Source organism: Xiphophorus hellerii, chromosome 3, assembly GCF_003331165.1.
Source record: "Xiphophorus hellerii strain 12219 chromosome 3, Xiphophorus_hellerii-4.1, whole genome shotgun sequence".
NCBI classification, from domain to species: Eukaryota; Metazoa; Chordata; class Actinopteri; order Cyprinodontiformes; family Poeciliidae; genus Xiphophorus; species Xiphophorus hellerii.
Genome location: NC_045674.1, coordinates 511,983 through 536,410, shown reverse-complemented (window position 1 = coordinate 536,410; position 24,428 = coordinate 511,983). Strand labels below are relative to the sequence as shown.

Here is a 24,428-nt window from a genome sequence, read left to right as displayed (position 1 = left end):
TTCTGGTTGTGGTTGTGGTTCTGGTTCTGACGGGTCAGCGCTCTGTTTTAGGGTCAGGACGGCAGAGACGGGATCGGACCTCCGGGACCCGGCGGTGCCAAGGTAAAGCCGATCTCAGGACGCTCTGCTGTCCTCTGAGTTTCTGCGTTTTGATTGACTGTCTGTGTCTGAACAGGGAGATCCTGGTTTCCCCGGTTACCCCGGCCTGACGGTGAGTCGTTTCCATGGAAACCAGGTCAGATTGACCCGGAGTACGCTGTAATCTGGTCCTGAGGTAAAAACCTCCGTCTGCTGGTGGAGACGACCCGCTGAACGGTTCTGGTACCAAACCGGCTGCTCTGAGCGTTTCCACTGGGATTCTAACCAGCGACCAGGCAGCAGAACCGGGCCGTATGGACCAGAACCGCCCTGATACCTACGGAGAGAAATTCCATCCAAAATTTTTGCAAAGAGAATTTTTTTAAAATTGATATTTAAAAAAAAATGTATTGTTTTGATAGTAATTTAGAAAATCTGATCAATAATTGAACCGACAGCTGCAGCTTCAGAACTTTTCTTCGTTGGTTTTTAAACGCAGCGTTTCCCTCAGAGCATCATCAGCCTGGTGGGCTGCCAGGCTTTACTTACCGGTTCCGGTCGGTTCTGGCTTGCTTATTCTGCAGCTGCTGTGCTGATCCTGTCAGTCGGGTCCAAACGGAACCGTCCGGTCCGGTCCGGTCGTAATGAATGGCTGTTTGCTCCGAGTCAAAGCTTTTATTTTCTCACAGTTCCTGCAGCCGCCACTTCCTGTCAACAAACGCGTCTCTTCCTGCAGGGCGAGGACGGGCTGCAGGGGACCAAGGGAGAGCCGGGTCGCAAGGGGAACCGAGGCCGAGCGGTGAGTTCTGGCCCGGTTGGACTTCAGAACCGGCCGGGTGTGTGTGACTCTGGCGTGTGTGTTTGGGTTCCTGCAGGGGAGCGCGGGCTGGACCGGAGCGCCGGGAACGCCGGGAGAGCCGGGACATTCCGGACACAGGGTGAGTGACCCGGAAGAACCGGGTCCAAATGGACGAGATGAAAACATGAGGGATGGATGAATGAAGTGGTGATTCTCTCTGCAGGGATCCAGAGGCCCTCCTGGGTTTTCTTCTCTGTCTGTAAGTTTACCTGAGAAAGTCTCACCTGTCCAGATCTGCAGCTGCTCACCTGTCTGTCTGTCTGTCTGTCTGTCAGGAGTGTCAGCTGGTCACCTACATCCAGGACAACTGTGGTGAGTTCAGAACCTGCAGAACCTGCAGAACCTGCAGCTGGTCTCTGACCCGTGTCTCCTCTCCTCACAGCGTGTTCCTTTGGTACGTATTCGCACCGACCCGGACGGCAGCGCGGCGGCCCAGTCGCTGCGGTGCAGCGGCTGCGGCGCAGCGGCCCAGTCGCCTCAACATTTGATCCAGAGTTTGTCGATTCGGAGGAAGTGCTCAGTGTGGTTGCATCATTCGTGCTGCATGTTCACGTCTGTCAGCCAACAGACGAAGAAGCAGAAGGAGAAGAAGAAGAAGACGGCTCCTGAATAATAAGGATCTCTGATCACGAGAACCAAACCTTCACGGCGAGCCGTTACTTTCTTCTTCGTTGGTTTCCAGGTGACGCCGGCTGCCCGGCCTTCCCCACCGAGCTGGTCTTTGGCCTGGACATGTCCGACGGCGTGACGCCGGCCGCCTTCGAGAGGCAGCGCTCCGCCCTGCTGTCGCTGCTGGACGACATCGACGTGGCGGAGAGCAACTGTCCGCGAGGCGCCCGCGTCGCCGTGGTGGGATTCAGCAGCTACACCAAGTACCTGATCCGCTTCCAGGACTACCGGCAGAAGGCCCAGCTGAGGGAGGCCGTGCAGAATGTCGCCCTGGAGAGGACGTCCAACAAGCCGCAGCTCGGCGCCGCCATGCGCTTCGTGGGTCACAACGTCTTCAAGCGCGTGCGGGCCGGAACACTGCTGAGGAAGGTGGCGGTTTTCTTTTCCGCCGGCCGCTCGGAGGAGGTCGACGACGTTCTGACGGCGGTCATGGAGTACCGCGCCTTGAACATCGTTTCAGCCGTCATTTCTCTGACCAGAGCTCCTGGGATCCGGAACGCCATGGAGGTGAGGCTCAGCGCCCGGCGACCCGCTGCAGTGGTGACCCGACACAGTCCGTTCTGATCACGTCACCTGTTGAAGGAAGGTAACGATGTATCAGACGAAGTGATCTGATCTGTTTTCTGGCAGGTTGACGATTCGGGCAACTCCATGTTCACCCTGTTGACCAGGCAGGACAACATGGCCGCCGAGCTGAACAAGATCAGGAGCTGTGCAATCTGCTACGGTAAAGATCACATCCTGGTCTCTTTCCTTTGCTGGTTCAAGCAAACCTGTGAAGCTCCTGATCCAGAGATTCATCGGGTCACACCAGAACCGGACCGGACCGGACCGGGACTTTTCCAGCTCCCACCTGATTCTACATCTGGTTTTCTGCTCCGTCCCTGCAGACCCCTGCAGACGCTCCTCAGAATGCTCCTTCATCCTGGACCCGCCGGCCCCCCTGCAGGCCGAACTGGACCTGGCTCTGGTTCTGGACGGCTCCAGGGAGGTCCAGGCGGACCAGTACGCCGGCGCTCAGCTGCTGCTGGCCTCTGTGGTGGAGCAGCTGGCCGTCAGCGCTCAGCCCCGCCGGCCCGGCGCCCAGGCCCGGGTGGCGGCGCTGCAGGGCGACAGGCTGGAGTTCGGCCCGCACACCTACCAGAACCGGGACGGGATGAAGACCCACCTGCAGACGGCGCGGCAGCGGAGCGGCTCCTCGGCGCTGGACCTGACGCTGGACTTGGCCCTGAAGGAGGCGCTGCCGCCGCAGGCCGGCCAGCCGCGCAGGAAGAGGGCGCTGCTGGCCGTGGTGGCGGCTCGGACGGCCCGGCGGGACGGCGCCGCGCTGCGCCGCGCCGCCCTCAGGGCCCGCTGCGACGGCGTGGCCGTGTTCGTGGTGGCGGTGGGCGGACGCTACGACCGAACGCAGGTGGAGGAGCTGGCCGGCCTCCCGGTCCGGCAGCACCTGGTCCACGTCGGCCGGCTGCAGGCCGAGGAGCGCGGCTACGTCCTGCGCTTCTTCAGGGTCTTCCTGTCCGCCCTCAACAGTAAGAGCCCAGCTGGAAACTCGGTGCTGCTGCAGCAGTAACCGGGCCTTAACCTCGCTTCCATCAATGTGTTGCAGAGGGACTCGTCGGGTCTCCTCCCGCTTCTGCCAACTGTCAGGATCTGGCCGGTCCGGAAGGAGGACAAACCGCCTTCACAGAGTGAGAACCTGCAGAAACACCGACTGTCACCAGGATTTAGTCCTTTCCTCTCAGCGTCTTTAGTTTGGTCTGTTTCCTCAGCCTGTCCTAGTCAAAGCTGAGAGTCGCCTCCTGAAGCCTCCTGATGTTCAGAAATCATTTCACACTGACAATCAGCTGAACTGCTGATTGGTCCAGAGGGAGTTGGTCGACCAATCAACTCCCAGAAACTCCACAGATAGGACAGAGAGTTTCACCTCCTTGTTGCAGAACAGCGGGCCGCCTCGTCCCGGCTCCCTGTGGCTGCCGGTGCTGACCCCACCTGTTGCTGCTGTCTGCAGGGCGGCGGCCGACGCCGGGCAGCAGGGGTTGCAGGAGCAGACCGGCGGACAGACCCAGACGGACCTGCTGGACGTCATCCTGACTCCGGGCAGAGGAGACAGTCAGGCGGTGGAGCTGGGAGCGGACCTGACCGGTAGGACACACAGTCCGGTCCAAACCTTTAGTACCGGGACAGTACCAGTACACAAGTAAACCTGCAGCTGTCGGCGCCCAGATTCAGTCGCTGCTGCAGATCAGACTGACCTCCTCTTCTGGACAGGAGACTGTCCTCATGTTGTCCCTCTGTGATTTACTTTGTGCATGTTGGTCTCTGGTGTGTTCAGCTGAATGTGTGTGTGTGTGTGTGGTCAGTAAATGTGTGTGTTCTGCTTGCAGCCCGCTGTCAGCTGGACGTTGATTTCGGTTTCCAGTGTACCGACTTTGTCCAGCGGTGGTTCTTTGACAGAACCGTCGCTGCATGCTCCCCCTTCTGGTTCGGCGGCTGTGGCGGCAACGCCAACCGCTTTAGTTCGGAGCATGAATGTTTCCGGACGTGTGGCGTCCAGAGTAAGTCCAGCCTGACCGTCACCGGCCCGCTCTCATCCATCTCTGCTTCCGTGTTTCTGTGTAACGCGGTGAGCGAAGGGACCGGCTTCAGCAAGGAGCCATTCGTTACAGAGGAAACAATTCACAGCAATATTTTGGTTGCTAAATATTTATTTATCCAAATTAAATGTTTAGCTGGACCAAGTTAAGCTTTCAAGATAAATATTTAGGTTCCTAGCTAAGTAGCTAAGTTGCTAGCATAATATCTAGCTAGCTAGCAATATATTTTGTTTGAAAGAAAATATTCATTTGCAGATGAGTATCTTGTTTGCTCACTAAACATTTAGCTCTAAAATAAATCTTTAATTTCTAAACTAAATATTCTGCTTGTCGCTAGCAGCTAGACTAACTTAGCTAAGCTAACAAGCTTAACTAGCAAGCTAAATACTTTCTAATACTTTGGATCAGTATTTTTCATCCTTCTTCCTCTAACTGCTGGACAGGGTCAGGGGTCAGGGTTAGGGTCCAGGCTGATGGTTCTCTTCTTCCCGGTCCCACTGTCCAACACGTCCAGATCTTTGAGCCACTTTGTTTTATCCTTCTGACCCGGTGCTGCGTCTTCACCGGTCCCTGGAGGATTCAGCCACCCAGCAAACTCTGCACTGGGGCAACTCTGTGGCGCCCTCCTCAGGAAGAGACGTGGACGTCCTGAAGCTTGTCTGTAGCTGAACCTCAGTTCTTGTTGATTGAGAGCAGAGCTTCTCAGATTTCTGATTATTTAGACATTTCTTGTATATTTTTAGACTCAAAATTTAGTGTCTAATTACATATTAGCAGTAATCCAACATGTAATTGATAAAAAGAGTTACTATTGATCACATTGTATTGTTTTAGTTATAATTTAACATAATTCAAAGAGGGAGACAGTATGTTGAATTGTGGTGTTGTACCAAATTACACCACAGGGTGGCGGTGCTTCCCCTGCCAGCTCTTACATGAAGAAGCAGTAAATAATGGAATTTAGTTCAATTCCAGGTTTCCAACGTTCACCAAAAACTTGGAAATGATCCCATAATGTTTTCATAGTTAAACATTTGTTATTCCATTAACCAGTCTGACATAGACGACGTTTGAGAGCGAAATGACTGTATTAGCATTTTGGTGCTAATATGCTAGTTGCTAAGGGCTAAACTGTTAGCAGTGATGGTAGCGGCCCGATTATCTGCTACTGAGGCATAAAATAATGTCATAAATGAAGACATTCAGTGAGCAAAACATTCTTCACTATGTTAAAAGTTAAACATCTGATGTCACTTTGGTGTTCAGGCTCTTGTTGAAATTCAAACAACTTTATGTGGCAGATAGTTTATTGTAAAAGCTCAGCTCAGGGGCCCCAGGCTGAGAAACCATGGAAGGTCTCGGCTCCTCAGCTCTTGATCTGAGCCGGTCGACTCTGGAATCCTGGAGAAATGTTAGGATGCAGAAGAAGAACCCGTAACATGTTGACATGGTTTCCTCCTTCCTAACGTCTGCATGAAGCTGAGCTCAGGTTGCTGTAGATGTTTGTTTCCTGTAGATCTGACCTGTTCTGATCTGTTTTCCCTCTCAGATCCCAACAAGAGGCAGCAGCCGGAGATCATGGTCTTCTCTAAAGGTGATCACTCGCTCCTCAGCCTCCAGGTGATCCATCAGAGCTGCAGGTGGAAAAGGTTCAGCAGCTTAGCTTTAGCTTTAGCTGGTGTGTAGATGTCCTGATGGATCGCTCCTGGTGGCCTCTCCAGAACCGTTGCTCTTCCATTCCTCCAGTCAGGTGTTGGAGTCGTTCTTCTTCTTCTTCTCTCCGTGCAGACGCCTGCCTCCAGCGCCAGGACCCCGGCGGCTGCCAGGACTACGCCATGATGTGGTTCTTCGACACCGTTCAGAACGAGTGCATCCGGTTCTGGTACGGCGGCTGCGACGGTAACGCTAACCGCTTCGAGACGCAAGAGGAGTGCGAGAACCTGTGTCTGATGCATATCCAGTGAGGAGGTCGAAGGTCGTGGCCGGAGAGGAAACCGCAGGACTTGATGTCACCAGAAGGAGGCGCTTTCTTCTTCCTGATGGACTACAGGACCCCTGAAGGGTCACACTCAGGAGGTTCTTCCAGGTTTCCCAGCTAACGTTCCCTCTGACCCGTTTGTGAAGACTTTTGATCACCACATCTGGATTTACCTCCAGCAGCTGTTCCTCCTTCAAACCCGGATGTTCCCGTTCCCAACATGACAATTGACACCAGAACCGATTCTTCCCGTTCAGGAACTTCATCGGTTCAGTTTCAGCTGCAGGGAGAACTGGACCGGTCCTGAAAGTGGCACCGTCTCCAGAACGCTACCCCTCCTGTCCAGACTGATCCAGGGATAATCCAGAGGTGGTGAGCAGACGATCCGGATCCGTCTGGGTTCTGTCCATAGGTCCAGATCCAAACCGACCTTTCCTGGAACCGTGAAGTTTGTCTTGGGAACCTTAGTTGGGAAAAGCTCCTCAGCTTGGAAACAGAAAACTCTGAGTGACCCTTCAGGGCCTCCGTAGAACTCCCATTGGACCGACACGGTTCTGCTCGTCCTTGGATCAGGTGCTATTTTTATGAAAGCGGGTCGATCCGGATCAACGGTCACAATGTTTTAAGTTTCTGTAAAGTGTTTTAGCAAAACAGCAGCGCCCCCTTCAGGCTTTTCCTGACGCACCCCCTGCTGGTGGAAATATGTAACAACATTTAAATTCATGTCAAAATCTGAAACCAATAATCTATAAATATCTTTAATAGAAAATGTTCCCAAAGGTTCTGGAACAGGCCCGGTTCTTCCTCAGGGATCGGTCAAACGCTAGAGACAAACGCTCTCCTCCAAGCCCCTCAGAACCAGAACCTACCTGCTGTTGCCTGGTAACAACAGAGCTTCTTGGTCTCAAACAGCTGGTTCTGGTTCTGATCCACCTGGCTGACGGGTCAGAAGCTGAACCGCTGCAAACCGCAGAACCGTTCAGGAACCGGGTCTGAGTTTAGAACCCGTCAGTGACTGTCCAAACATCCTGACAGGTTCTGTTCATACCAGAACCAGAACCATGAGAACCTGTGATGTAACGGCTGCAGAAACCCAAATAAACGAACCAGAACCGGTTCATACGAAGCTCCACTGACTCAGCCTCATGTTGGATGATTGTTGGATGTAGGTTGGATGGTTGTTGGATGTAGGTTGGATGTCTGGTTGTTGGATGTAGGTTGGATGGTTGTTGGATGTAGGTTGGATGTCTGGTTGTTGGATGTAGGTTGGATGGTTGTTGGATGTAGGTTGGATGTCTGGTTGTTGGATGTAGGTTGAATGGTTGTTGGATGTAGGTTGGATGTCTGGTTGTTGGATGTAGGTTGGATGGTTGTTGGATGGCTGTTGGATGTAGGTTGGATGGCTGTTGGATGTAGGTTGGATGGTTGTTGGATGTAGGTTGGATGGCTGTTGGATGTAGGTTGGATGGTTGTTGGATGTAGGTTGGATGTCTGGTTGTTGGATGTAGGTTGGATGGCTGTTGGATGTAGGTTGGATGTCTGGTTGTTGGATGTAGGTTGGATGGCTGTTGGATGTAGGTTGGATGGTTGTTGGATGTAGGTTGGATGGCTGTTGGATGTAGGTTGGATGTCTGGTGTTAAATGTAGGTTGGATGGTTGTTGGATGTAGGTTGGATGGCTGTTGGATGTAGGTTGGATGGTTGTTGGATGTAGGTTGGATGGTTGTTGGATGTAGGTTGGATGGCTGTTGGATGTAGGTTGGATGTCTGGTGTTAAATGTAGGTTGGATGGTTGTTGGATGTAGGTTGGATGGCTGTTGGATGCTCATTTCCTGACTAAGCAGCAGCTTCGTCCCTATGCTAATCCAACATGGCCGCCTCTGTAATCAGGTTGTCTTTATTTATCATGTGAAGAATTCAGTTTAAAATTGGATTTTCAAAGTAAATCTAACAGATTCTCTTCAAAATAAGAGTCTGGCTTTTTTATTAAATATGAATGACCTGGAAAGAAGGAAATGGGATTTCATTTCTCTTGAAAATGGTTCTGAATTATTCCAGAACCAGTTTCACGTCAGTTAGACAAAACAAAGCGACTCATGATGACCAGAACCAGAACTGGGTCGAGCTGCTGGGGGTCTCTTTAAACGGAACCCAGATGGTGATGACATGCAGAACCAAGACGTCCGGATCAACATTGAGACCGGACCTTCAGGTGAGTCTGAAACCGTCTCATTCACTGGTCTGATTGGTTAGACCAGAACCAGAACCCGAACCGGGTCCATCCACAGTTGCATTAGGATGAAGCAGGAGAGGAAGAGGAAGTCTGATGTCAGGAAAACCCTTCAAAATAAAAGTCGGTCCACATCTTCACTTCCACACTTTGACTATGCCGTCTCTGGACGAGGTGACGATGAAGCCCTGTGTCGTCTGGAAGGTGGCGATGTCGGTGATGATGTCATGATGGCCGACAGGAAGTGACTCCAGGCCGCGGCGAGGCGAGTCCTCGGCGGCGCCGCTCTTCTGTTTGCTGTGGATCTCCTGCAGGGACGGGAGGAAGGAGACATGATGGCCGCTCTGTGTGTGTGTGTGTGTGTGTGTGTGTATACTTGTTTTCCTGCATAAGCAGGGCCTCCTTCACCAGTTTCACCCACAAACTGAGGTCATTGTGGGAAGTGGGGACGTTTCTCTGGTCCCGTTTTCTCAGATTTACTGCGCTCTGTAACAGTTAGCTCTAGACGTATGGATCTTTTAATGTAATTTTCTGTTTTTGAAGATTAAATTTTTGCAAATTTAGAGTGATGTCAGCCCACCCAGGAACTACCATCAGGTTTCACAAGCTGCTGTTTAATCAATTTTGGTATAAAAAAAATTGGAGATTTGCCCAGTGGAAGTAAGGAGTGATTTCAGTTTTGATTTGAGTTTCCTTTACCTGAACCACTTCGGTTCCCTTTACCTGAACCACTTCGGTTCCCTTTACCTGAACCACTTCGGTTCCCTTTACCTGAACCACTTCGGTTCCCTCGATGATCTTACGGCTGTAGAGGACGGACGGACAGTGCAGCGAGTCGTGGGCTCCTCCCGCCACGATGTACGACCGCTCCGGGTACGCCAGGTCCCAGAACCTGAACAGAACCAGGCAGTGAAAACAGAACCTGAACAGAACCAGGAATTCAAATGAATTCAAAATGGCGCCGGCTTAGCTGGCTGCCTGCAGACGCAGCTCCCGTCGTGTGTGTTAATCTGTGTATATTTGCTGTAACCGATTAAGGATCCGTGCTTAAAGAACCCGTAGATCATCAGTTAAGCTTCCACAATGGCTGGATGTGGTTCTGTAGGTTCTGTCGCTGTTCTCTACGGAGTAGAGGCATTGATTGTTACGGAGAACCTCGCCGAACGGAGTACCGGCATTGTTTACACGCGTGAACAGCTGATTGCACTGTGTAAGCCTCTGCTGCTGCCCGGAGACGGGCCTGTGGTCCCAGAGGAGCTACGGAGGAGACGCCGGGGCTGCAGGTCTGGAGTTAAACGGAGGGAGAAGAGGAGACGGCACAAACCAGCGGTACCGGCGATTATTGTGGGGAACGTGAGGTCTTTGGGGAATAAGACAGATGAAATCACGGAGCTGGTTAGGACCCAGAAGGAGTACTGGGAGTGCAGTATCTTCTGCTTCACGGAAACCTGGCTGCACTCGCTTATTCCGGACTACAGCGTGGAGGTCCCTGGATTTTCCTTGGTGCGGGGGGACAGGGACTTTTCCAAGAGTCGGAAGAAGAGGGGCGGCGGGATTGCACTTTATGTGAGTGAGAGGTGGTGTAATCCCGGTCATGTTAACGTGAAGGAACAGGTTTGTAGCCCGGACATTGAACTTCTGGCTGTGGGAATGCAGCCGTATTATTTACCGAGGGAGTTTACGTCCGCCATTTTGATCGCTGTTTACATTCCCCCATCAGCTGATGCAGCGGTGGCCTGTGACGTCATCAGCTCTACCGCAGCCAAACTCCAGAAACGCCTTCATGGTCATCACAGGTGACTTTAACCATGCCTCATTGGACAAAACTCTACACAACTTCCAGCAGTATGTTGACTGTCCCACCAGGGAAAACAAAATGCTGGATCTCCTGTATGCTAATGCCAAAGATGCATACAGCGCCACAGCCCTGCCCCCCCTTGGCAGGTCGGACCACATCTTGGTAAGGGTGACTCCCAAGTATGTCCCTCTAGTGAGTAGGCAGCCTGTGCGCATCAGGACAGTGAGGAGGTGGACACAGGAGGCAGCTGAGGCACTGCAGGACTGCTTTGGGTCGACAGACTGGGATGTGCTCTGTGGGCCTCACGGGGAGGACATCGACAACATGTCTGACTGCATCACGGACTACATCAGATTCTGTGAGGACACTGTCATGCCAGCCCGGACCGTGCGCTGCTTCTCCAACAACAAACCCTGGATTACCAGTGACCTGAAGGCACTTCTAAACAAAAAGAAGATGGCTTTCAGGTCTGGAGATAAGGAGGAGCAGAGGAGAGTCCAGCGTGAACTCAGAGAGACACTGAGGACATGCAAGGACAACTACAGGAGGAAGCTTGAGTCTAAACTCGAGCAGAACAGTGTGAAAGATGTGTGGAAAGGAATGAAGAACATCGCTGGGTTGAAGGGGAAGGACACACAGACATCTGGGAGCCTGGATAGAGCAAACCAGTTCAATCAGTTTTTCAACAGGTTTAGCTCACCTCCTGCTACTCCCCTACCACCACCATCCCCCCACACATCCACACTGCCCCAAGTTGTTCAACCCACCTACCGGCATTCTCCTGCACACCACCTCTCCTTCAGCCCCCCTCCTCCCCCATCTCCACTGCAGACAACAACACCTACCCCCAGCTAACGGTGACTACAGGCCAGGTTGAGAGACAGTTGGAGCGATTACACCAGGGGAAGGCTGCAGGACCTGATGGCATTACATCACGGATCCTGAAGACCTGCTGGCCCCTGTACTGGCACACATGTACAACCTGAGCTTGAGGCTGGAGAGAGTCCCGCTGCGGTGGAAGACATCACATGTGGTTCCTGTCCCCAAGAAGCCAAGGCCATCCGACCCAGAGGACTACAGATCAGTTGCTCTCACATCTCGTGTGATGAAGGTCATGGAGAGACTGGTCCTGGCCCAGCTGAGGCCTCAGGTGAGGACGTTTCTAGACCCCCTGCAATTTGCCTACCAGCCCCACTTAGGAGTGGACGATGCCGTCATCTTCCTGCTGCAACGAGCACTGTTGCACCTGGATGGTGGAGGAGACACTGTGAGAATCACATTCTTTGATTTCTCCAGTGCCTTCAACACCATCCAGCCTCTGCTGCTGGGTGAGAAGCTGCGGAGGATGGGTGTCAACGACTCAGTGATCTCCTGGGTTACTGACTACTTGACAGGCAGGCCACAGTTTGTCCGTCTGCGCAGTGTCCGTCTGATGTGGTGGTCAGTGATGTAGGAGCTCCACAGGGAACTGTGCGTTCTCCCTTTCTCTTCACCCTGTACACCACTGATTTCCAGTACAACTCTGAGTCATGTCACCTACAGAAGTTTTCTGATGACTCAGCGGTTGTTGGGTGTATAGGGGATGGAGGGGAGGGGCAGTACAGGACACTGGTGGACAGCTTTGTGGAGTGGTCTGAGCAGAATCACCTGAGGCTCAACATTAGTAAGACCAGAGAGATGGTGATTGACTTCAGAAGGAAGAAGACACCTTCATGGCCACTAAAGGTCAAAGTGGAAGTGGTGGAGGAGGTGGAGGATTACAAATACCTGGGAGTTGTAATCGGCAACAGACTGGACTGGGCATCTAACCCTGACGCTGTGTGCAGCAAGGGGATGAGCAGACTCTATTTTTTAAGGAAGCTGAGATCCTTCAATGTGTGCAGCAAGATGTTGGAGACCTTTTATCACAGTGTTGTTGCCGGCGCCATCTTCTTTGCTGCTGTGTGTTGGGGAAGCAGCATCAGAGCCAGCGACTCTAATAGACTGGACAAAATCATCAGGAAAGCTGGCTCTGTACTGGGACTAAGGCTGGAGTCCCTGGAAACTGTGGTGGAGAGGAGGACACTGAAGAAGGTTCTGTCTATTATGGACAATGAACAGCACCCTCTCCACCACATAGTGGACAGACAGCGGAGCACCTTCTCACATAGGCTGCTCCAGCTCCGCTGTCGTAGGGACAGATACAGGAAATCCTTCCTGCCACAGGCCATCTCACTGTACAATAAAAGCTAAATCATTGTTCTGCACTAATCAGTCCGATTTTGCACAACTGCACTGTGGCACACTGCTGTACATATATTTACATATACATTCTGTTCTGCACTTTTTTAATCTTTGCAAGGACTGCTCTAAGCTGCTTTTTATATTAACAGCATTTTATATTTTATTTTTTATTTTTTATTTTATCTACAACTACTACTCAGTGGTGGTTGTTGTGTGTCTTGTCTCTATGCTGTAACTGCGAAATAATTTCCCTGCTGGGATGAATAAAGTACTTCTATTCTATTCTATTCTATTGAACCAGGCAGTGAATGTGAAAACAGAACCTGAACAGAACCACCTGGTTAAAAGCTGCTGCGGTTTGAATTGTTCTCTGCAGAGCCTGGTTGTCTATGCTGTGAAGACTGGGACCAGGACTGGTTCTGGTGGTCCATATGGTTCTGATTAGATTACTCTGTGCAGCCTTTAAAGTGCAGCAGCTGCAGAACTTCCGACCCGGTTCTAATTAAACCCTCAGACAGTTTTGAGGAGCAGAAGAGGCTCCAACAACCGAAACATTTCCCTTTTGGACTCCAGCTCGACATCAACACGTCGATCTGGGACCATCAGAACAACGTCGGAACCAGCCGGTTCGATGTTCCGGTCTGATCTCTACGGATCCAGAGGTTCTGCTCACCTGATCCTCATGTCGGACCCGGCCGTCAGCAGCAGAGGGTTCCCGTCGGCCGGGCTGCAGTAGATTCCGTGGACGCTGTGAGGAGACGGCTGCAACACAAAGCAAGACGTCAGAACCGCTGCAGGACCGGACCCGGACCCAGAACCGGACCGGACCGACCTGCATCTCAGAGAGTGGCGGGGCGGAGCTGGCCCACAGCGTGAACTTCCTGTCCCCGGTCTCCATGTCCCAGATGGACACCTCGTTGTTCCCCTGGACGGCTGCAGAGACACAGACAGGCGGTGAGACGGGTTCTCCTTCGGACCAACCCGGTTCTGACACGGCGCCGACCTGCGATCACCGACGACTGGTACAGCGGGTGCATGAGTAGCCGGCGGACCCGGGCCCGGGCCGGGTGGGAGTGGTTGGAGATGGGGAGCTGGAACCGCATATCCCAGCAGGCCATGGTGCCGCTGCTGGTACCTGCGGGGAGAAACAAAGCGGCTCGGTCACCAGGGAAACGGACCAGAACCAGGAAGGCTCCAGGACGGGGACGGACCCAGGCAGAGCCAGCACTGGTGCACGTCCACGCTGAAGGAGGTGATGAGGCCGAGCCGCAGGTCGTGCCGCAGCGTCCAGGCGTTGCAGTTGGAGCGCAGGTCCCAGCCCACCAGGCCGCCGTTCACCGTGGCGTAGGCCAGCACCGACTGGGCGCCGCAGTGGAAGTGGTGGACGTCCACAGCACAGCCGTCTTCCTGCAGGTCCAGAGTCCTGGAACCAGACGGCAGAACGTCTTTAACCCTCCAGACGTCAGAGGAAAACGCTCATTTGTGTTTTTTATTTTCAGCCATTTTGGATCTGATGTCTCAGGTCCTTAAAGCAGCAAAACATCGGCACTTATTTACTCCTTATCGTTTGGCAGGAAGCAAACACTCATCCTGACGTAATCGCTCACTTGAGAAGAATCATTTATTGATTTAATGTTTGTGCAGCAGGTGGCGCTACCTGAGTAAAGCTGCAATGAAGCAGCAGTAGTGAAGCATCGCTGCCGGAATAAGAAAATCATTTTTGGGTTTTACTTATAATGTGTTAAAGGTTTTGGGTAGCTTCTGCTGATGAGCTAACAGCGCAGCTAATGTTTCACTTAGCATTTCTGCTAACTGAAAACCTTCATCTTCACTTAAACGATTTTTTCCAGATAAACTCTGAAACGCTAATTTACTGGACTGTTTTGTAAACTTTCAGCTTAATTAAGTTTGACATCTGTGTTAAAGTAGCTGGACGTTTAAGTTCAGGCTCTTATTCTGAAGTTCTGTTTCCTGCGGAGCAGCAATGATGTTTATTATTATTTAAAATCAAAACTCCACAACAATAAAACTGAAGCCAGGAGTGAAAGGTTTGATCCGGAGGTCGGATGTAACTGCACATGTAGCGTTCTGTGGGTTTCAACATGGTTAAAATTAGAGCTTTAGCGTTAGCTTCCACTACAGTGGAGCAATAAGAATGTGTCGAACTGGTTTAGGGTTTCAGACCCTAAAAATATTAATATATATTCATATATAACTGAACATTTCAGACTGAAGGAGTTTTAAGACTGATTTAATGAGGTTAAAAATAATAATTAGATCATTTTAGCAGCAGGTGTTTGTGTCCTGATGGCTAATATCATCTCCATGTAGAGAGCATACTGGTTCTGGACCTTACTGGTTCTGGACCTTACTGGTTCTGGACCTTACTGGTTCTGGACCTTACCGGCTCTGGAACGGCTGAACTTTGGGAGATTTGGGAGGCTTGTTGGCTTCCACGGCCAGCAGCTGGATGGATCCGTTATCGGACGCCACGGCTAAATAATGCGAGCCTTGGCAGAAGGTCAGTGTCTTCACGTGACCCCCGATACGGGAGTAGGTCAGCACGGACCTGTAGGAACACGGAGAGAAGGTCCGGATCATTCAGAACCGCTCCGCGGGAATGGAAGGGTCATGTTCTGTCTGTAGGAGGCAGCGGTGAGTCTGGGGGTTCCCACCTGGTGGTGGTGGTCTTGCCCTCCATCTTCTGACTGTCCCAGACTTTGACTGAGCCGTCGTTGGACGCCGTGGCGAAGATGGAGTGTTCGTCCGAGACGCGGATTCTGTTAACGGCTGCTTTGTGTTCGTGCAGGTGGGCCACCAGCAGACCCTTGGGGTGCCAGCCTGAAACAGAGCAAAGCCAGGCATCAGATGGCTGCGGCCGAACCGCTGCGCCCCCTGGCTGCGGCCGAACCGCAGCGCCCCCTGGCTGCGGCCGAACCGCAGCGCCCCCTGGCTGCGGCCGAACCGCTGCGCCCCCTGGCTGCGGCCGAACCGCAGCGCCCCCTGGCTAGAGGCCGAACCGCAGCGCCCCCTGGCTGCGGCCGAACCGCTGCGCCCCCTGGCTAGAGGCCGAACCGCAGCGCCCCCTGGCTAGAGGCCGAACCGCTGCGCCCCCTGGCTAGAGGCCGAACCGCAGCGCCCCCTGGCTAGAGGCCGAACCGCTGCGCCCCCTGGCTAGAGGCCGAACCGCAGCGCCCCCTGGCTAGAGGCCGAAATGCAGCGCCCCCTGGCTGCGGCCAGGTGTGCAGGTCTTACCTGGAGGAGGTGGCCGGCTCTCCCACTCGGCGCTCTCCATCATGTGCTTGGCCATGCGCTCGGCGCTGCACTGCTCCCTCTTCTGCTGCACCAGCTGCTGCAGCTCCGTCTTGCAGGTGTTGATGCGGCGCTGGTAGGGGGGGCCGCCGGCCGCCGCCTGCTGCACGGGCGGCGCCGGAGCCGCAGTCGACTTCCTGACCTGGTTACCGGAGCCGTCGGCGGACTGAGGGAGAGCAGGAAACATCTGCTTTAAAGATCATCACTGAACGGAACCGGAACAAACGGGTCGTGTTGCTCTGGTCCAGCCACACAGAGGAAGCGGTGGGGACGAACACGGGGAGTGGTCACTGTGGTGGGCTGGGTTACCGTGGTTACCGTGGTGGGCTGCATGGCCGGCGGGTCCTGAGATCCAAACATGCTCTTCCACTCCTCGTTCATGGCCGAGTCCTGCTTGGTGTGTTTCCTCGCTGCTGGGACAAACAAGAGAACCTGATCAGAACCCGGTTCTGGTCCAGAGATCGGCCTACATGGACGCCTCCTGCTGCCGTCTCATTATTGATCCAGAGATAATCAAACCGAGCAGAGCTCAGAACCAGAACAGAGACCCAGCAGGCTCTGGTGACTGATCTCCAGATCCATCAGAGTTGCCGCTGCAACCAGAACCACAAGAACCGGATCGGAACCGTTTCCCACCTCTCTTGTCGTCAGACTCGGTCTTGGGTTTGACCAGGTCCACCTGGCGGCCCGTGATGCCCAGCGTCCCCAGGTCGATCACCCCCGTCTGTCCGGCGTCCCCCAGGTGGCCCGCGTCCCCCATGTTGGCCTTGGCCTTGTTGGACTTCAGCATGAAGTCTTTGAGAGCCAGAAGCTTGTCCTCCTCGGCCTCCGTCATGCCCTGGACCGACAGACGGGACAGGGAACACGCTGAGGTTGGATTCATGAAAACAGGGGGAAGGTTGAAGTTCTGGGTCGGTTTGACCACAGAACCAGAACGTCTCTGTAGACCCGAGTCTGATCAGAAATCTGGAATAAAGGGGAGTTCAGGACCGTTCTGGCTGAGCTCTGAAACACACTGAACCACAGTATGTAGAGAAAGCTAATGCTAACATGCTACTAAGCTAATGCTAACGCGCTGCGTCATCCTGCTACAGACTCTGCTGAGGAGCTGTCCTGACCTGCGACAGCAGCTTCTTCAGCAGCTGAGCGATGGCCGGGTCATCCGGATTCGGACACTCCGGGATGGAGCCGGATCTCTTCTTCTGCCGCAGCAGCAGGTGTCGGAACAGGCTGCCGATGTCTTTGGAGCGCAGGGCGTAGTCGAAGATGGAGCGGCTGACAGGCTCCTTCAGGACGCTCAGCAGGACCAGCTCCTTATCGATCTGAGAGGAGACGGGCGCATGAGGAGGGGGAGGGGCGGAAGGAGTGAGGAAGAGGAGGAGGAAGAGCAGAGCACACACCTGGATGATGGGCTGGGTGACAAACGGGGTCAGGTGAGGCATCAGCTTGCAGTAGACGTCGGCCACGTTGAGGTGCTGCGCCACCACAGTGATGAAGCCCACGGCGCCGTAGCGGATCCACAGGTTGGGGTGGCACAGGAAGGGAGCTACGGCAAGCAGAGCGGGACAAGTTAGAGCCGCGAGACAGAGGGGCGTGGCCAGGTGTGGAGCGGTAAGCAGGGCTGTAGGAAGCACCGATCTCAGCTTTCCAACTGTCGCTTTATCAGCATTTGTGACCTTGAAGAGACTTTTTTTTGTTTTCTAAAGCAGCGATGAATTTTTTCAGCTCAGCTGCGATGCGGAGCGGAGAGGAGCCGCCATCTTACCGATGTCACCGACGAACTCGTAGATGTGCGGTTTCTGCAGCAGCCCCAGCTGGCACATGCAGGTCAGCGCGTTCAGAGCTTTGAAGATGACGAACTCCTCAGTGTCGCTCAGTCCCTGCTGCAGCAGCGGCTTCAGGATGGACGAGCTCTGCCAGCCCACGTACGCCGCCACACCTTCAACACGACACAGCGTTAGTAAGCAGCCAGGCGCTGCCGCCACTGCGCCGCCGCCGCCACTGCGCTGCCGACGGATCCTCACCCACGATGCTGTCGAAGAACGCCCCCCGCAGGTGCCAGTCGTTCTTGTCGTTCAGGAAGGTGATCATGTGGGACAGCAGCACGTCGTTGGCCTTCTGCCTGCCGAAGAACACGCAGAGCCGCGTGATGCCGTTCTCCATCAGCGTCTGCTTCACGATGTTCTCCGAGTCGCTGAGCAGCGTCACAACCTTCTGCTGCACCATCTCATGCAGCGCCTGCAGCTCTGAGGGTCACAAACACACAACGGCAGGTCAGCGTGGCTAACAGGGCGTGGCTAACAGGATGTGGCTAACGGCACGTGGCTAAAGGAGCGTGGCTAACAGGGCGTGGCTAACAGAGTGTGGCTAACAGAGTGTGGCTAACGGCACGTGGCTAAAGGGGCGTGGCTAAAGAGATGTGGCAAGGCGTCACCTGAGTCGTAGTTCTCGTTGGGGTGGCTGCTCTCCTCGGCGTCCTCTCCACCCGGATCCTGCTCCGTGTTCACGTTGTTCTCCTGCACCAGCTCCAGGAAGCGCAGCGCGCTCTCCGCCAGGTGAGCGATGTTCTCTACGCAGCGGGAGACAAACATGGAGACCTGAGACGCGGCTGGGAGCCGGGACTGCGTTGCGGTCTGCAGCACAGACCTGCGTAGGCCAGCCTGACGATGGTGGCGTCGTCCTGGGCCAGGTGAGCGATGCCGGGCAGCACGTACTCCGGGTAGATGTTCACATCGTTCCTTGGAACCTGCTTCACCAGCGCCAGCACCTTGGTGAGCGTGCGCACAGCCTGGGCGCGCACACGGGGAACCGGGTCATTGCAGAAGTGCAGCAGGTACGGCGTGATGCGGTCCAGCAGGATGTCGACGCCCAGCCGCGGTGCCAGGTGCAGGACGAGCTCCAGCGCCGCCAGCTTGGAGTCGCAGGAGTGCAGCGTCTGCAGGCAGGAAGTGATGACGGAGACGAGCACCACGAGGCCCTGCTCCTCCTGGCAGGAAGAGGAGGAGCCTGGAGGAGAGGCGGGCCGTCAGACAGGAACAGGAAGTGCGGTGTCAGGAAGCGGACGGGCTCACCTCCCCGAAGGTTCAGCAGGATGTTGTCCAGATCCTTTCGGATCACCAGGACACGCTCGTCTGCGGACTGGAACGTCTCCTTGGCGAACTGAGCCATGTAGGGCTGCAGGAAGCTGTAGAAGATGTCGGGGAACGCTTTTCCTCTCTGCAGCTTCAGATGCTCCTCGGCAGAAAGACGCTTCTCCGGCTCGCGCTGAACCATCTGGGCCACCTGTGGGACAAGATGGAGGCTCCAACCTGCTGACTCAGCTCCACTTTCGCTGTTTCACAACAAACTAACCACAAATCTAAAGATTCAAGAATGCAACTAGCGAGAAAACAAGCAACTTTGTTGCGTTTATGGAGACTTTATGCATGAAGAGAAAAACCTTCAGCATTTAGCTTGTCTGCAGAAAAAAGCTGAAGTTTAGATTCTCCTGAAAGGCTTTTATTCCTGACAGAGAAGAAGAAGCAGCATCTGGGTTAAAGTTCCTCCCTGCAGAACCCTGGAGGAAACTTCTGGGTCACATCAACAGAACAAGAACACGAAGGCCTGGAGGAGCTTTCCTCTCAGATCACCATGAAGGGACAGAAACCTTCGGGTCAGGCATGCTGATGTGACCTTTGACCCTGAATTAAACCATTGGGACCAGCCTGGAACCCAGTCAGACCTTCTACACCTGGCCTGTATGGGATCAGAACCGGCCCATGCCTACCAGCTCGCGGATGCTCTGGTCCTCGATCTTCAGCAGGACCTGCTCAGCCTGGAAGTGTCCCTTGCGGTAGGCCAGCAGCTGGGACAGGTCGAAGAGCGGGACGCCCTCGGTGAAAAGCTCGGCGATCACGCAGCCTGGAACACACACACACACACACGTTCCCGTTCAGCATCCAGCAGGGCCTCTGGGCCTCGGCCTCTCTCGTCGGGTCCGTACCTGCAGAGAAGATGTCCATGGCCGGCCGCAGCTCGCCCCGGCTGCGCTGGTTGTTGCTGGTCAGGTCCACCAGCGGCGTGTTTTGGTCGCTCTCTGTGGTGAACATGCTGCCGTCCACAAACCTCTCGGGGGCGATGTAGCACGTCCGGCGCCTGGACGTGTCGAAGAAGTAGTTGAAGTCGGCGGGGTTGTCCTCGGGCAGATAAGTGGGCTTGAAGCTGGCGAAGTCGGTGAGCAGCACCCAGTTCCAGCCGGTCACCATCACGTTCTCCGTCTTGATGTCGCCGTGGCGGACGCCGGCCTTGTGCGCCTGGTCCACGGCGGTGAGGATCTGGAAGGCGATCCAGCGCTTCTCCACGTTGTTGAGGAAGGGCCGCGTGCTGATCCGATCGTACAAATTGTCCCGGACGAACTGACGGAACAAGATAGCGGCCTTCTCTGTCAGGGATGTCTTCTGGAAGGGCAGGCAGTTCTGGCAGGAGTGCAGGCGGATCTTCAGCTCCTCCAGCTCCTGCTTGTAGCTGGTGAGCGGCAGCGACGGGTCCTGGATGGCAAACACCTTGACCACCACCAGGCCCTCGCGGTGCTTGGCGCGCGCCACCTTGAAGAAGCGCGTGCTGCCCAGGCTCTTGTCGTACTCGTGGTCGTGGATGTCTGAGAAGTAGCTGTCCACAGAGAGGATCTGGGAGGGGGCGATGCCTGCCAGCTGGTTCCCCATCCTGCCGCCGCCGAGCCCGTCTGGGAGACAGACGCCACGGGTCACACACTTTACTGCAGCACACACTTTATAAAAGTAAAATCTGGACCTGCCTGGATGCTAATCTGGTCTTAATAGTTATGAGTTTTTCATTACAGTTTATTTTTATTTTGTGGTAACTATTTATCTAATTGAGTTAGTTTTTGCCAGGTATTTTTAATAACATATTGTTTAGTTTTAGCTTAGTTTTTATTAGTTATTGTAGTAGTTTTAGTTTTTTCATACTTGATTTTTACAGCGATTGGGTAATAAATACTCAACAGAAGACTACATTTTTTACCGACAGCTAATTTACCGACAGCTGACATAAACAAACACATCAGTTTGTAAGGCGAAAAAATTAAGTATATTATATCTGTAATTTTGTTTTAGCTTTAAAAAAAACTATAAAAATGATGTTTAATTTGGTTTGTTTTAGTTTTCTAAATCCATGATATAGTTCCAATTAGTTATAATTTTCCTCCATTATTTACCAAAGTTATTCATTTGAGTAAACATAAATGTTTTTTCAATTTCGGGTTTGTTAGTTTACATTAACTATAACAATTTTGATGCTAATCGGGTCATAATAGGAAATATTTCAGTATCTAATCTGAGATCTCTTTATGAAACACATTAACGTGAATCCAACATGTAACAAACTGATACAATGAAATGTGATTTTATTTATACCATCCTGAGGTTCTGACCACATTTTCTGTTTATCAATCATATGAAAGATGAAGTTACTTTTGCATCTCTTTTTTCCTTCAACTCAACCTTCCTATAATATTCTTGGCTCTGAACAACTCCGTGGTCGGAGGCTATCGGTGGTCGGCTCGATGGTTGGACTGAACCGAACATTTCTATATTAAATCCTTCAATATTTGTGCAATTCTATGATTAAATACTCAGAAGAAAATAAATATTTAGACGTAAATCAGAAACAAATCCGTCCAGGTCCCTGATAGTTCCGACAGTTCAGCAGTTCTCCGGTTCCTCTCTGCGGAACCGGCTGTCAGGGTCCGCTCCGCCTCAAAACGCTCGTTTACTAATAAATATAAATAATTCGCAAACAAAAAGTGTGACTTTACCAATTTACTTTCAGATGTTTTCGAGTTGCCGCAGATCACGTGACCGGTTAGCCGTTAGCTTTAGCTCGTTAGCATGAGCTAACCGTTTCTCCTTTTTCCGCCGGGGCTCTGATGCTAGCAGTGGCTAGGAGATGCTAGCTGCGTCAACCCGCGGGGCTTTAACTACTTCCGTTCCGCAGGCTTCACCATCTTCCGCTCCGCTTCGATTAGACTCCCGTAACCGTTAAAATGTGTTATTATGCCATAAAAACCCCAGACTGGACCACAAAGCTGAGCGGCCAGCCGAGTCCAGCTGTTGTTATGAATCCGGGTCACAGTAGATGTGTGCTGTGGCGCCCTCTGCTGGTCAGCATGTTTAGATCGTCTATTAGACAGATGAAGTACTCTGCTCTTAGACCAGAGGTCAGTGGAAGAGACTGGAGAGCATATGAGTACAACATTTTGAGTTCTGTATGTGGTTTCAATAAAAATTAATATTGCATAAATAGTACGTTTGTATGGGTACACCATTATGAAACGCTTAGTCAAATCAAAGTATAATTTATTAGGACATTTAAAACTTCCGATTATCAGAATGCTGCATCAGCGAAAATAAGCTACAACTAATATGAAATATTACCAGAGGTGGGGACTCGAGTCACATGACTTGGACTCGAGTCAGACTCGAGTCGTTAAAATCACGACTTGAGACTTGACTTGAAAAAATGCTCAAAGACTCGGACTTGACTTTGACTTTCATGCCATTGACTTGGGACTTGACTCGACTTGAAGCTGTTTACTTGAAAAGACTTGATATTTTTTACTCAAAGTCTTAAAATTTAAAACACATTATTTATAAAGTGGCGTCATTAATTAATTTCACTCATTCCGTATCAATATGCGCAGACCGTCACTATGTTTTTCCTCTCTCCTTATGTATGTATGTGTACGTAGCTGCAGCACAACCAATCAAATTAACAGGATTTGGACGTTTAAAAAAACGCGGCAAAGCTACAGAGCTCAGGGAACGAAATACGAAATAACCGCTCGAATATGCTTCCGCGAGTAATTTCTTTAGGCTATGTAGGTTATGAACTTTCGACTAAAAAACGAACTGCAACTTGTAAAACATGCAAGAAGAGAATATCGGATGGAGATGCCACGACGTCCAACTTTGTCCGGCATTTGAAGCTTCACAGAGATCGGTAGGTGGCGCTTTTCTTTTGCTGTAAGATAGTTGACTTTAGCTAACTTCGTGTTAGCATGTGTACTCCGGGTTAAATTGGTGATGATTTACCATAAATCCGGTCCTTCAAATGCCTCCACAAATAATGTGCACCGTGTTAGCTCAGGAAGCCGGTGGATAGTGAGCGGGGCTCCGGAACAGAAAGCAGATTCTGGACCTGAACACAGGGAACAGAGTCTCTCTGTCCCATCATGATGATGAGCCGGGTCTAGTATCATCTAAGGATGGTTGGTGTATTTGAAGACATCTACGTTGGGAAATTATATTGACAATATATTGTTTACTGCAGTCAGTGCATTAAGTCAACTGTTTTTGACTTAATGACCGGCGTGACTGTCACATGTCGCACAGAACCCATTTCCAAGTAGTATAGCTTTGCTGGGAAAAAAAAAAAGACCAAATACAGTGACTGTCCCAAATAAATTTTGTGTTTAGAATATCTGTCCCATATTTACGGAGGACTGAAACTAACATACTTAGAAATAAAAGCAGAAAAATAAATGCACCAGACCTTCCTGAGTTTACTTGTGATAACTTCATTTATACTTATTTTATTTTTTGAAAACTATGATTGTTGTAGAGTTGATGTTTATTTATGAATAGAAGGAGTAAACTGAAGTCAAATGTAATTCATGAAAGGCTGTAATTTATTTTCTGACATCTGTTTACTTCTGACAGATTTGAAGAATACCAGATGAATAAGAGGATCACAAATGAACCTCAAATACATATTTTAAAAAGAACAAATGGTCTAATATTTGAATTTTATGTATAATTGCAAATTATTAAAAAAAAATAAATAAAAATGACTCGAAATGACTTGAAATTAAAAGCTCCTGACTTGAGACTTGACTCGACTTTTGCCTGTCTTTACTTGAGACTTGACTCGGACTTGAGGACAGAGACTTGAGACTTACTTGAGACTTGCAACACAGTGACTTGGTCACACCTCTGAATATTACCAAATAAAATCACCTAAAACTAAAATAAAAATTCAAAGAAACAAATCTTGCGAACTAACAACCAGTGAATAAAGTTTTGATTTTTTTTAAGTTTTGATTTTTAAATTAATTCAAAAACAATTTATCCCAAAGAGAGAAATAAAGTTTTTTTTATAGCACATTTCAGCAACAAGGCAGTTCAAAGTGCTTTACGTGATAAAAACAGTCGATTGAGAAACCAGCAATTACATTTCGATGAGTGCCATCATGAAAAACATCATACACAAATATGTAGGTCAATGTTTCATTTATTATGGTGCAGGTGGGTTTGAAGGAACTCGGTGTTTCAGCTGTTTTACAGTTTTCTGGAATTTCTGTTCCAGATTTGTGGGTCAAATGTTGCATCTGGAGAGCAACCAGAACCAAAGGGAATAATTGTTCAAACGGCGACATTAAACAGAAAAATGAACTGAAGTCTAGAAAAAGATCAACTCCCAGCTAAGAGCTGCTCCAACACGCTGCCGCCAGGAGGCGCTGTTTAAAGCAGGAGCAGGAGTCTGTGCGGTTCTGATGGGGAAGGCAGATCCATTACAGTGGAAGGTGGATGGAAAGAAATCGAAAATTAAAGTTAATTTCACCACCAAAACTGGCTTCATATAGAACTTCTAGCCTTGTGGTGAAATCCGGATAAATTTATTACTACAAAACCC

General features: G+C 51.5%; 2 protein-coding genes across 8 annotated transcripts in view; one reads left to right on the top strand and one right to left on the bottom strand.

Annotated features, from left to right (window-relative positions):
- Positions 1 to 7,308, top strand: part of col6a4a (collagen, type VI, alpha 4a) — a 50,543-nt gene extending 43,235 nt beyond the window's left edge. For 3 of the 4 annotated variants that reach the window (XM_032557801.1, XM_032557803.1, XM_032557798.1), the window contains 15 exons: positions 52 to 102; positions 176 to 211; positions 815 to 877; positions 954 to 1,016; positions 1,101 to 1,136; positions 1,213 to 1,249; positions 1,320 to 1,331; positions 1,620 to 2,113; positions 2,237 to 2,333; positions 2,497 to 3,135; positions 3,213 to 3,294; positions 3,615 to 3,748; positions 3,991 to 4,161; positions 5,750 to 5,794; positions 5,989 to 7,308. In XM_032557801.1, the coding sequence (XP_032413692.1) occupies positions 52 to 102; positions 176 to 211; positions 815 to 877; positions 954 to 1,016; positions 1,101 to 1,136; positions 1,213 to 1,249; positions 1,320 to 1,331; positions 1,620 to 2,113; positions 2,237 to 2,333; positions 2,497 to 3,135; positions 3,213 to 3,294; positions 3,615 to 3,748; positions 3,991 to 4,161; positions 5,750 to 5,794; positions 5,989 to 6,164 (2,136 nt within the window). In that variant the 3' untranslated portion in view covers positions 6,165 to 7,308. The remainder of the gene's footprint in view (positions 1 to 51; positions 103 to 175; positions 212 to 814; positions 878 to 953; positions 1,017 to 1,100; positions 1,137 to 1,212; positions 1,250 to 1,319; positions 1,332 to 1,619; positions 2,114 to 2,236; positions 2,334 to 2,496; positions 3,136 to 3,212; positions 3,295 to 3,614; positions 3,749 to 3,990; positions 4,162 to 5,749; positions 5,795 to 5,988) is intronic. The other variant, XM_032557802.1, reaches the window with a different exon arrangement.
- An 824-nt stretch (positions 7,309 to 8,132) lies between these two features.
- Positions 8,133 to 21,877, bottom strand: pik3r4 (phosphoinositide-3-kinase, regulatory subunit 4). 4 transcript variants are annotated; one of them, XM_032557811.1, is made up of 21 exons: positions 21,553 to 21,877; positions 19,723 to 20,460; positions 19,507 to 19,640; positions 18,812 to 19,022; positions 18,387 to 18,746; positions 18,175 to 18,309; positions 17,765 to 17,986; positions 17,506 to 17,679; positions 17,141 to 17,286; positions 16,859 to 17,062; positions 16,377 to 16,578; positions 16,050 to 16,153; positions 15,684 to 15,906; positions 15,104 to 15,269; positions 14,833 to 14,997; positions 13,640 to 13,851; positions 13,432 to 13,563; positions 13,261 to 13,361; positions 13,102 to 13,190; positions 9,179 to 9,299; positions 8,133 to 8,715 (listed from the first exon to the last, which is right to left on the bottom strand). In XM_032557811.1, the coding sequence occupies exons 2-21, from the start codon at positions 20,438 to 20,440 to the stop codon at positions 8,545 to 8,547; spliced, it is 3,990 nt and encodes a 1,329-aa protein (XP_032413702.1). In that variant the 5' UTR covers positions 20,441 to 20,460; positions 21,553 to 21,877; the 3' UTR covers positions 8,133 to 8,544. The 4 variants fall into 4 exon arrangements, with proteins under 4 accessions (XP_032413702.1, XP_032413704.1, XP_032413703.1 ...); XM_032557813.1 differs by having other exon boundaries at positions 16,059 to 16,153; XM_032557812.1 differs by having other exon boundaries at positions 16,050 to 16,150.
- Between the last annotated feature and the right edge of the window lie 2,551 nt (positions 21,878 to 24,428).